The sequence below is a fragment of the Perissodus microlepis genome, chromosome 10, assembly GCF_051167445.1.
Source record: "Perissodus microlepis isolate ML-2025 ecotype Zambia chromosome 10, ASM5116744v1, whole genome shotgun sequence".
NCBI classification, from domain to species: domain Eukaryota; kingdom Metazoa; phylum Chordata; class Actinopteri; order Cichliformes; family Cichlidae; genus Perissodus; species Perissodus microlepis.
In genome coordinates, this window is record NC_140470.1 from 22,319,292 (window position 1) to 22,332,499 (window position 13,208).

Below are 13,208 nucleotides of genomic sequence, written 5' to 3' on the forward strand. Positions count from 1 at the left end.
AGGTAACACTGTAAATACTATGCATTTTCACCATCATTAATAATAATAACAATAATAATAATGATTGTTTGGTTTGCTGGATATGCGGTTTAATAAATATTCTAGCTGTAACCAGGAATAATAGAATAATCCTTGCTGCTTGGTGGAAGCATGAAGGAAGGTATTAAAAAAATTAGTAAAATCAGTAAAATGTCTGCTTGCGGCAGAATGATCAGAATGTGGGTATATGATTAAGGCAAATAAAATAGCAACTGGTAAAGGCTGCCCAGTACTGAATATATCCTGTATATCAGAAGTTTCTGGAAGTAATAAGAGATATGATTCACCACCATAATTTGCATAAGGAAATGTTCAGGCAGGTGCAATGTTGACTCACGCAGTGGCATATTCTACAAGAACATAAAATAATTTCATGATTATTTCGGTCTATCTAAATCATTTATCAAACCTTATTATCCCAAGCCAAGCCAATAGTACACAGAAAAGGCATAAAAACAGATATTAGAGGCTATAAAATTGTTGCTTTGAGGAAATTAGTTTGACTCAATTTACTGTAAAATAAAATGGTAATTTAGTCTTCAGCTAGCTTAACCTGAAAGTGTAAATATTTATACTTTATTTCATGAACTTCTGTATTCATTATATGAAATTAAATGATATGTAGTATTATCAACATGCAAATAACAAATTAAACAGTTGGAAAGCTGGAAAAAGACAACAATAGAAAAAACCTAAAAGCTTAATTTAGAAAATATATTTTAGTATTATTTCAAATGTGCCATTGTTATTTTACAGGATTTAAGGTAGGACTTAGATTACTTATGGACTTTTTGGCAGTATAATGTATGCTTAATGATGTATACAGTGCTGTGAACCGGTTCTATTAGGGTGTAGATCATCCCTCCAGTAAAGCTTTCTGTGCTCCTAAAACAAGTTGAAGTTGTCTATAAAAGTCAACTCATAGACGCCACAGAGTGAGGAGAGTCAGGTGTGCAAGCTCAGCAGGCAGCTGGAATGACCGACTCCACGGCTCAGAGTAGAAACTAGAGATGAAAAGCTCACTCTTCTTTACAATGTTGCTTCAGGTCATTAAAGTTTGCAGGCATTCTTTTATGCACAGTTCTCTTGATTTCTTGACACAACTTATCAAGTGGATCGAGGTCTTGACTTTGGCCCATTTGCCACCTTACTTTTTTTCTTTTCAGCCATTCTTTTGTAGTTTTGCTGCTGTTCTTGTGATCATTGTCCTATCACATGACCCAGTTTGGAGTTTTAATCAGACATATGTCCTCATATTATATTCTAAAATGTCTACATATAGACTCTACTGTTTATGTATAGAGTGGCATTCATGGTGGATTCAATGAATGGCTGAAAAACAGATCCAAATCATCATCCCTCCAACACCATGCTTGACTTTTGGCATAATATGTATGTCTGGGTGGGCGACCATTGTTCAGGGGGTTGGAAAGCTCATCTTGTAACTGGAAGGTTGCTGGTTCGATCCCCAGCTGTTTTGGTCGTTGTGTCCTTGGGCAAGACACTTCACCTACCGCCTACTGGTGATGGCCAGAGGGGCTGATGGTGCGATATGGCATCCTCGCTTCTGTCAGTCTGTCCCAGGGCAGCTGTGGCTACAACTGTAGCTTGCCTCCACCACTGTGTGAATGAATAGTGGAATTGTAAAGCGCTTTGAGGGTCTCGAAAAGCGCTATATAAATGCAATCCATTATTATTGTTTGTTCGATGCAGCTTTGCAAACCTAAATTGAATTGCTGTGTTGTTTTTAGAGAGAATAAGATTCCTGGGAACACTTCTGAACAAACCTTGTTCTTGTTCTTTTCATGCTAACCAAGGCCTGTAGAGTCTCTCATGTAGCTATTGGCTTTTTGGGAATTTTTCTGAGCATTGTGGTCTGATCTTATAGTGAAATTGCTGGGACGTCCATGCCTGAGATTGGCGAGAGTCTTTAATGTTCTTCACTTGTGAATAATCTTTCTCACTTGACTTCAAATTGGGTGGAAATGGCTTATAACGGTTCCTAGGTTGGTGGGTAGCAACAGCTCCTTCTTTAAGGTCATTGTGTTACATTTTGTGACTACCAAACTGCTAAAACCTCTGCTTTTACAGAGGTGTTCACACTTGTTGGTGATTAGCTAATCAAGTGCATTTGATTAGCAGCATCTGCTTGCTACCTACCCTCTTAATTCCTATGGACGCTAATCTAAAAATTGATGCTCCTGTAAAAACATCAATTTTTAGATTAGTATACAAGGAGACCAAATTTTAAGGTAACAAATAGCTAAAATTTTGGTTGATAAGGTAGGAGAAAAGGTCAGTAGGTTTAGCTTTAAAAGAACAATTACTGTAAAATAGGACCAGCTACATGTTTTTGTCATCACAGGGAATAATATCTGTACCACCAGCTGATACATGTTTCCCTCTTAAGTATCCATTTAAAAAAAATCATAAAATGCCAGGCTAGCAATTACAGGTTGAATGTCAAGCTAAAATGATCCAATTTCAGTGCAATTAGTTACTAAGTCATTGCATGGAAGATGAAAAGATGTGTTATTGTTAACTTTTACAGTATTCTTGCAGAATATAGCAACAGACACCGGCTGACTTTATATCTACTCAAATAAATCTTTCATCAACAGGTCAAGAAAAGCAGTGGCGGACACCGAGTCCTCTGAATTGTCCACAAGTGAGAAGAACAAGGCAATAGAAGATGGACAGAACAACAATATCGAGCCAGCTGCCTACTTATCAGGATAGATCTCATGATGCGAGATCCCTGCTTACTCCCTCATCACTTGCACCTGCCCACGGCTTATATCTATCTGCAATTTGTACCCAGACACATGTTATTCTATGAGCACAGGCACTCGAAACTGGCCTTCAGTGTTCCTGCACCACTTTGTTATCCACAACACAAATGCACCACAGTATGCACTTGTGCATCTCTGTTCACTCACAAAAAATAAATTATGAAGAACTCCAGGACTGCAGGAGTGAAATGGACTCCTGGAGCAGCAGCCATGCCCGAGCGAGGCATTTTTCCTGTCACCAAGAAGAATGGCTCTCAGCAGAGTGTCACTCATATAATGTTCCCTTACATCCATCTGGTGCTCTAATATCTGCTCAGCCTCTACTCTGAGCAGTTGCTGAGGTGAAATGGTAGTCACTTCCCTGCCTGACAAAGCCACATCTGATCAGCTGGTCAACTATGGCCAAAAGCTATATGTGCTGCTGCTGCTTGGATGGGAGACTTTTTAGTCCGTGGTGGTTATGTAAGTGTAACATGGTTCACCAGTGCTACATAAAAAATGACAACAAGATGGAATTAGACCGACAACATAGCAGATGGGCAGCAGGTGTTGAAGAACACTGAGGATGACGCCATTGTACAGTGTGCTCTATTTAATATCGGGACATGAGCATGACAATAGGAGTGCAAAAACATTAAAACTGGACAACTTTGAAACATAAAACAAGATATTTGATTTAACACAGCAAACACCAGTTCCTCTAAGAAAAAAATCTATGTAGCTAAATTGTAGAACTGAGCACGAATGGCTCATTTTATCAGAGCAGCAGGTACATGTTGGTAGTGGTCATGTTGCATAGCTTTGCCAGTTAACAAAGATGATAGGATTTTAGCATTTGGTTTGAAGTCCCAGTTCCAATCAGCAGCAGATATAAGCAAAGCATCCCATATGTTTCCTTGACTTGCTTATGGGTCATGTGGAGTCATGATGTGTATTTAAAATGCAGCTACCAAACTAGCTTTTTTTCTCAACCTTGGATGTTTATATGGAGCTTTTACGTTTCATGCTGACTTTAATCAGTGTGTCCTGATGGAAATCTTCATCAAAACGCTGACATTTTGGACTAATCTTTGCTTCAATCTGCAAATGACAAACTGGGTCTTCACAAAAAGGTTCACTGCGATGAAAACATAGAAAAAAGCTAGAGGGTAGATGTTATATGTTCTGCACTGAACCTCGCTTTGCACACGCTTCTTCATAAAGTGTAGCATTTATGCACAGAGAAACAAAAACAAAAAAAGATCTTATGCTGTGAGTGAATATTTATCTCCTTAGGGTGGTTTTCTAAATGATGATTAAGCTGACTCCTAGACTGCATTCATTTTTCAGTTATTGTCTGCACTCATGTCTGTTTTTGTATTTTTTACTTATGTTCTTCCTGTTTTGTGTTGGATACAACCAAATGCATATGTGCCACCAGATAAGTCTGCAAATTTGTAATCGCTCTTAATTGCTCCCATAAAAAACAGAATCCATTTGCAATCTGCTGCTGCATCAACACATTTGTGCAGCTGCTACAACACTGATATAAAATTTGGCAGCATCCAAATGAAGGCGTGAAAACACCCTTCTTTCGTTCAGTAAGATTTGCCATAGACTTGTTCAATATTATATCCGAAAACCACACCTGCCTCTGAGGTTTGCAGAGGGGTGCCTTAGACCATAGATATGGCACACAGCTGGTTCCCATAGCTATATGTGCATGTTTTAAAAACCCGAGCTCTTTTCACAATCTGTAAGTCAATGTGATTTATACTAATCCCACTGTGCCACTCTATTGACCTTGAGCTTGTCTAGCTGCAGTATCACTCAATCCTTTCAAGTCTATGATCTCTTGTAATTACATTTAAAATATAGTTTAATCTCTAACTGAATGACTCTTGGCACTTTTCTACTGAAGACAGGTGCAATGTTTTTCAAATTACTTTTGTGGTGTCGTTGTTGTTGTTGTCATAGATGTGATTTTAGAAATTCAAAGGTGGGTTTCTGTAAAAGGTGTCTGTATATTATAAGGTGGGATAGTTCAGTAGATGGAATAATACTGGATACACGTCAAGCAAACAGTATTTCAATTTGATCTTATATGGGTATCAAAATGTTGGAATTATTGCCTCAGTGTGGCACATTTGCCACCTTCAGAAACAAAAAAAACAAAAAAAAACAACCCCAAAACAAAACTCAATGGCAAATGGTACTTGACCCAGGTAATATAATTTCTCAACAAAACATATGTGTTAGAAGAAAAAGAAGAAGAATTTGTTCTGAGAATACACTTGTTCCACACATGTGAATCTCACCCCTCTTACGGTTTTGTTGTCCTTCAGTTGTCACTGTGTGTTTATTGTAATTAAATGTGTTGGAGTTGCAAACTGTTAAGGTGTGCCTTAAATAATAACTTTCTTTTTCTGAACCAACCTGACTGTCCTTGTGCTTTATTCCATTAAAAAAAAGAAAAGAAGTTTGATTTGGACATTACTCTGCTCCAGTCTAAAGATAATGCTGCCCCCTAGTGGTAACTGACTACAGGTACAGTGAGTCTTGGATTGGAAACCTATGGTTAATGTGCAAAAAGAGTTGAAAAGAGAAAGTTGAAAACATTTTTGATATCACATGTGGAGAAATCAAAACCAAGCTAATGTATATTGAAAAACCTGCTTCAGTGGCCACTGTTTACTGTCAGTGTGATACTAGGCTAAATCGGCAGTGGATAAGTGTCTCAGGGAATTCCTTTAATGCAGTCAGTATCAAAAAACTCAAAGCATTTCCTGTCCCTTCTCTCACCCACATACATCTACAAACTACAGACCTGAGACCAGCCCTTCCCTAGGTTATCTCGAAGGCACAGTCCAATCTCTCCTCCATAGAAACCAGAGCTGAGGCAGCACTTTCCACATAAATGGGACTCTCAGCTGATAAATACTTCCCCAATCTGCTGGGCATCAAACAGATATAATCAGCAAACCTCAGCTTAATGATCTCTCTGCTTATCAAGAAGGTAAGGGAATCGCTTCCAGTTTGTTAGTGTGTGTGCAAAAATGTCCACTGTATTTGATAATAAAGGTGATTTATTACTTATAATCTATAATTTTCCAAGGCAAATAAGAGTGCATTAACGCTCTCAACTATTAATACATTTCCAATAACACTTAAAGTACAGGAAATAATAATACTACACAGTCAAACCCCTTATTTTATTACTACTGCATGACTAGCATCAGCACTACTTCACCAAGTGGGAAATGAAAGGACTGGATGAGTCCCACAGGCTCATCTGAAACAATCTGAACTCCGTAAGTTAAATGTAAATGTTAAGGGAAGGAGAGATATTCATAACTCGTCCTGTTACAGCGTTGTTTGTTTACATCAAGTGTTTTTGCAGTTTTTGTGCATGTCTGAAGATGCTTGACAAATTTCTGGAGAGTATTCTGATAATGATGTGAAATCAAACCACAGTGTACACTTACAGCCACCACGCACACTTCTGTTTAGATTGCGGTTGCAGACTCATTGCTCCGTCTGCTTTTCCCCATCATTAGTGTGATGTCATGAGACATTTACTCACTACCTAACAATCCAAGAGGGACCTCGCAGAAGTTTTACTGCTGGGCCATAAAACTGAGGGCATGTGTATGTAGCCCCCGCTATGAAAGAACTATGAGAGACTATGGACACTTTGTCCAGCCAAAGTAGTCAGATTTTGGTTATAAGACATTCTTTTTTCTCTGTTGTGGAAGCACATGTAATGTAAGGTTATTTTCTTAACCTTTGTTTAAACAAAATGCCAACATTGCCTGGCATCCTGAGACTTAACTATGATTAAATTTCAGGTCTTAGTGGTACCCCTTTCTGTACTGCTGGACCTTGTAATGGATATGCACACTGTCATTGTTACAGTCCCTTCCTTGCTGCAGCGCTGACAGTATGTTTGCTGAAGTTTTACTGCAATGATTATGTTAATTCTATTGTTGACAGTAATAAGATGTGTAACGCATAATAAGCTGCTTCACATTTCCAAGGCAGTGGGAAGCCTTTTAGGATTTCAGGATAGAGAAATACTGAAATCCTGCACAAACTGTGCCACAGCTATGTTTCCATACCAGTAGCTGCAGGAGGCTGAGTTTTCCATAATGAGCAAATACATGACACATGCAAATAGTTAAGACAAAAGCAGACACAGTTCTGACACTTTGACTGAGAAACCTGGATAACAGGCATCTGGCACTAATAAACTTTGCTCTTAGAATAAATGTTTTAAACCATGAACCTTCCTGGAAGTGCTTCTGTATTATTAGAGTGCTGACCATTCTTGCTAAATCATGAACACTGAGCCTAACAGAGGCAGATGAGGCTCTTTTTGCTTAATAAACAAAATCAGATTTCAAAATAGGTTTTGTATTTACTCAGGTTATCTTAATCTACTACTAACTTACTTTAGCACAGCACTGTAGATCTTGCACATGTGTAGAGATGTCAGAAGTTCTTCAATCATCCCCGGAGATATGCAGGCCAATAAAGCAGAAACTGTGGCCACATAAAGATGTTTATGCAGAGGTATAGTGCTGCAGGGCTCTAATCACTATTTATTGGGAAGTGAGTCATGGCAATTTTTCACACAATACATAGGAATGACCTAACACGCGAAGTGCATATAACATGATGGTGCCAGAACATTTGTCCAAACAACATCCAGAATTAAAAAGTAATTATGGATGCAAAACAGATGTGAAGTGAAAGAAGCAAAGTTAATCAAAGTAGATCATTTTTATAGTGTAGCGTACAACTTTCATTTGCTGCTAGTGCATTTGTTGTAATATTTTCAGTTATATATCTGCTTCAAACGATTGTTTGTTTGTTTTTAAATTTACATTTTATGCAAAATGCCAACTTTTTTGGAAACAGGGTTGTAAAAAAAACTGTCTTGAAGCCTTCCTTGCTTTACACACTCAAACTAGTCTATTAAATATTTCCATACATCTTGATGTTAAATAATTAATATTATAAAATAAAACAAGTCAGCCAATAAGTTGCAACTCATGTTTATTCTGGAAACAAATCATACGTCCAAAGCACACTGTATTTTTGACCTGCCATCTCTGGGTTTCGATACAATAGTAAAAAAGAAACAACATAAAAACAGTAACAAAGGTTGTCAAAGTAACATAAATACAACAAACCACCTGCCAGATTAAAAAAAACACAATCGTCTTCCCCTCTCCCCCCACAATGGGCCAACAACAGAATACAAAGCTTACCTTACTGCACTGCAATCCTCTGCCTTATCAAGAAACAGCGAAGACGTGAAAAAAAACAAACGCCCCCCCAACACAATCACATCCAGAGTATTTAGGTAAACTGAACTGGGCTCAGTTATATTCGTGCTGATGTTAAATGTGCTGCATTAGAGGGCTATGCTGTGATGACAGAGGGAATGACGGGCTTCCCCTTGTCCTAGTCTTGAATGAAAAAATAAAGCCAGAGCTAAAGTGTTATCATAAAGCAGGTTTGTTATACTTCATCAATTCATTGCATCAGTCTTTTTTGTTGGCCTCAGTTGCAAAGCTCTTCAGTTAAAGTCGTAGTTACAAGGGACAGTTACATTTATTTTTAATTCGTGTGATCATCCTTTCATAATCTTTTTTCCCCTCCCTTTATCCTTTTCGAGATGATTCAGGATTGCAGAAACAGCCAGTAAGTTAGAAGCAAATGCAAAGGACGGTTTCTCGCAAAGCTCTTTTTTTCTAGTGACGATGGAATGCAGGAAACAAAAACTCATATAAACCTTTTTTTGGGATTAAGAAAAAAATCTGGAAAAAAAATGTTTCTAATAATTCTTCTTTCTATTCTTTTGTTTTCACATAATCTTTCCCAAGCAGATTTGTTCATATTCCTTTTTTTTAAACATCAATAATCAGTACAGTACATCATGGGGATGGTAGTCACCAAAAAGCAAAGAGGAGGAGTGCAGCAGTATCATGGATCACGTCACCCATATTAATGCGGCCCATGCAGCTCCATGCCCGACAGCACTCCTGCCCTCAGTTTCGATAACTACCTTTAACTTGGTCCAGGAAACCCAAACAAGCTGCAACAACATCATCCACAAAGCTACATCACATCTACCATATGTACAATGCCACCTAGAGCTAACCAAACATACTGCAAGATAATACATGGCTACTGTGGAATCTAGTGTTATGTTTTGCTGACTATGGAGCAAGCAGGCTACTGAAAAGGGGTGACATTGAAAGCCGAACAGGATGAACGAACGATAGCGTCATTCTGAGACATGTGGTATCCATTTTCCTTTGCGAACAGGGTTTGTTTTTTGTTTTGTTTTTGTGTGATTATACTGAGTTTTCCTGATGTTTTCACATTGCCAAAGTACCAGATAACTATTCCATATAGATAAGTAATGAGACTTAGATCAGTCATGTGAATTTGGTGGAAATTTCACACTTTCAGTAAAAAAAAAAAAAAATTCCCAAAACACAACCATCTATATACTTGACGCTGGTTCACATTCCAGAGGAAAAGGGATACTTTTCTCATATGAGCATAGTAGCATTGTGACAGGTAAGGCATGAGGATTCAGTGTTTTGCTTTTTTCTTTTGTTTGTTTTTGTAACTTTGAAATAATCGTGGTCCTCTGCATCTCCTCCCCCCTCCCCTCTTCAATCCTGCACTCTGGCTGTTGTCATTTTTTTCTGCGTGTCCTGCTGTTTAACTGAGAGATGTGATGTTGGAACGACCACCAGGGGGCACTACAATGCGCCTTCCAGCAGGCCTGATGGGGATGTCATCAGGGGTGGGAGGACCTGCAAAGAGAGAGAAGGACAAGATAAAGAGACCAAAGATATCGGCTGGGGGGTGGGGGCAGAAAAGCAGAGTCAAAGAGTACAAAAGGAAGACATCTGCAGGGTTTCTCTGAGAAATGAACACATAGATTTCTAATTAAACCCAATCAAATTCCTATAAATTACTTGTGCTTGCATGAAAAACACTGGCAAGCAATTTAGATATGGGAGGAACATACATTTACACATTTAGTTATGCACTGATATTCTCAAGTGCATGTTCATGAAATTAATGGTAAAGTGTGAATTACATATGCCTTGGTGTAGTCTACTGTTTACTTTAAAACCCCAATTTTTCTTAAAGCTGTGAAAATAGGGTAAATATTTATCATACAGTCATGAGGTAAATGTTCTTTTACCATGTAAGATCTACAGCATTTGGCCTATTATATGTTTGTTTAATCTCAACGTCATAATCTTATGAAATACTACACTATTGGTGATATCTCAGGAATGTATAAAAGTTATATGATTACTGTATTAAAATAAAAAATAAAATATCCCACGACAGGATTAAGATCTCACCAGACCCCTCATTTGAACCCAAAATCAGTTCTCCGCTGTAAAAAAAGTAAGCCCCTAGCATAAAGTGTTACAAAGATATATAATCATCTAATATTTTGCCCCTTCATATCTGATTGGTTAGGCTTTATGGAACTAAATTAATTTCTTGGGGTGACTGGGTTGAATTTAAGCTCTAACAACGTTAAACCATATCAAATGAGTGTAACTCGATCACATATACAGAGCAGTCGGAGCGCCTCTGCCCTTGTACAAATTAGGTTATGCTGTGTCGTTTTCTTGAGATGAAAGTAACATAACAAAACCACCGAGATAGTCTCGTATGTTGGGACTACAGTAATGTGCAAACATGTGACAGATTAAATAAATCAGAGAACTGATGATGGGATTTACTCCCTTTTGCCCTCCACTGGAAACCAGTAGCAGCATTTGTCAATCCTGTCAGACAGGACAGCTTTCATGTCATCACGGCACACAAATAATTGCCATGATGCACTCACGTTATTACTTTCCCAACACTAGAGGGCTTCTTGAAACACATCATTATCTATGACATATGGTATGTATCACTGAGGTGACAGGGGAATGCAAATGTGAGTAGACCTACTGCTGTACGAGGACTGTGAAGCATTAACAAAAGATGCTTAAGTCTGAAATAAAGAATGGTGTTTCCAAATGATAAGTCAGGTTGTCTGGTCTAACAAATGATCAGTGCGTATATAAATGGAAAGTGGAATGATGTCAGACTATGATACACTCTGTCTAAGCAAACAATCCTTCCCAACTTCTTCCAGACAAGCAAATGTACTCTGCAGGCGGTATCCCAGGAAAACTATAACAGATCAGACTCAGTGAGAGAGCATGCACATGAAGGCACATACAATTATACAGCAAACTTACTTAAACACGTAAATATTTCAAAGCCTGGGAAAGTAGGAGCAGTCTTACTCCCCTCTTAATTCATGTACTCAAATTTAGAAATTCTTTCCAGTGGAGGTCATTGTCTTTTTTCATCTCTGAGTTCAAACACTTGCAAAGACAGGTTGCTTAATACAGTAACTTAATGAAGTGCCAAACTTCATTAAGTACAGTTGTTTATCCAAATGAGTTATCAGCTTTTAAAAATGATCCATATATTTGTAACGACTTCCAAAGACTGCAGTGAACCCAGCTGTGGTCTCTCCAGGTTAACCAGAGTTGCTCTCACTGATGTAATGCTACACATGGACACGTTTAGTCAGTCAGGGAGGACAGAATCAGCTACGGTCGCTCTGTTTGATTGTAAAACAGCGCAAACACTGAGTGGCTTGGGATTTTAACACGAGTATGAAGCGTCACTGCTTGGTAGCTTGACAAAGTGCATTTCTCACATTTGTTTACTTGAAGCTAATCTAGTGCTGCCCTGACACATGGGCACAATCATACTGTCACTCAGCAGCCCAGCAAAATTTAACCGATGTCAAACGTGAATGTTATTGTGAGCTCTCACATTAGATAGGGTATCTTAACAAATCAGGTCCAGATGACTGCAAATGCTGTACTTTTTAAAGCTCGAAACGTAGGTTCAAATGTGGTGAAAATTTCATTTCCTGCAGCTTTCTAAAAATCTTTTCAAAGTATTTTCTTTTATGCTACCTTGTTAAATGTATTTGTTGGCTTTTTGCCTTTATTTAACAGACACATTTTAAGAGAGACAGAAAAGAGGATGAGAGAGAGAACGATAGAGAGGAATTACAGGAGGTAAAGGACCCGGAGCAAAACTAAAAAACTAAATTAAGAATATAAAAAACAGACACAAATCTTAACACATATCCTGGCTTTGCAAAGCCTACAACAGTTCATGTTGCTAAAATATTAAGAGGGCTTGAATTCTATTAGAGAGGCTGTATTACTGTAGTTGATGTTAATGTCAACATGTGTTATCTTTGCCAATATCCATAGATTCGTATAAAGAAATTGCTGAAAGATACAATTTAAAAATGTCTGTTTGTTAAGTTGTCTGCTATGTGCAAACACAACACAGGTTCATCCCTCGAGTTAGGTGACTTTTTTATGCTTGAATGAGTCATAGGTCAGCGTTAAGTGGTTTAATATAAACATTCCTCTGAAAATAGTCAGGTACGAGGACTAGACTGGAAATGAGTGAAAACTATGAAAGACCTTTGAAATAAAAATGACAAAACTGTCTTGCTTCTTGGGAGCAAAATATAAAGTTATATAAAGTGGATCAAGACTTTTGCACATATTTTAAACGCTTTTAACATTAAAGGCGTGCTTAATCCAGGGTCATGTTTACTTTCCATCGAACAACACTAAAGTGAAAACTTTTACTGACTGTGTTAGAAATTTAATTTAATAGAGTCTTCAATCAGACTCAAAAGAACTCAAGCAACTGCCTTAATGAAATGCACAAACAGACAGCTCTTTTTGGAGCATTATGTACTGCAAGCAAATGCATGCCATAGTGTGCAAATTGTAATGCATGAAACGAGATAATAAGACATTATTGGGTTACTCTCCAGTCAGCCAAGGACTTTTAATAAATCATTGACAAAACGCAAAGAGATGATGAGAATCACATGACTGTTATCTGACTTCATATAATGAAGTAGTAACTGAGTTAAAATAGATAAGTATGAGGGTGGTTTAGCTGATGACCATGGATGCTCCTCTAATGTTTGTACGTACAGTATGTGGACAGATACGTGGAAGAAATGACTGGGTAACACAGGGATTGTTGTTCTATTAAGAAAGTGGTCTCACCGCATGGTGCAGGGTTACCTGCTAGACTAAATCCAGACTGGTGCAGGTTTCTGACAGGCTGTTTGGTTGGAGAAGTACGGGCCGAGGCCGAGGGGGTACCGCCACGGGACATGGAGAATTCAGAAACTGGGCCATCGTACATTCCCCTGGGCACTGCCCTCAGAACAGCCAACTACAGGACAAACAGAAAGAGCAGAGATGGTGAAAAGAAACATAAAGTACCTGCATGTAGAAACAG

The 13,208-nt window shown here is 38.2% G+C and overlaps 2 protein-coding genes across 3 annotated transcripts in view; one reads left to right on the forward strand and one right to left on the reverse strand.

Moving 5' to 3' along the window:
• stk32a (serine/threonine kinase 32A) overlaps window positions 1-5,245 on the forward strand; it is a 65,317-nt gene extending 60,072 nt beyond the window's left edge. The window contains exon 13 of the mRNA XM_084940687.1: window positions 2,661-5,245. Within this exon, the coding sequence (XP_084796813.1) occupies window positions 2,661-2,778 (118 nt within the window). The 3' untranslated portion in view covers window positions 2,779-5,245. The remainder of the gene's footprint in view (window positions 1-2,660) is intronic.
• A 2,606-nt stretch (window positions 5,246-7,851) lies between these two features.
• dpysl3 (dihydropyrimidinase like 3) overlaps window positions 7,852-13,208 on the reverse strand; it is a 31,620-nt gene continuing 26,263 nt past the window's right edge. The window contains exons 13-14 of one of the 2 annotated variants that reach the window (XM_084940690.1): window positions 12,989-13,142; window positions 7,852-9,646 (exon numbers count right to left, since the gene is read on the reverse strand). In XM_084940690.1, the coding sequence (XP_084796816.1) occupies window positions 9,552-9,646; window positions 12,989-13,142 (249 nt within the window). In that variant the 3' untranslated portion in view covers window positions 7,852-9,551. Of the gene's footprint in view, window positions 9,647-12,970; window positions 13,143-13,208 lie in introns of both variants that reach the window. The other variant, XM_084940689.1, reaches the window with a different exon arrangement.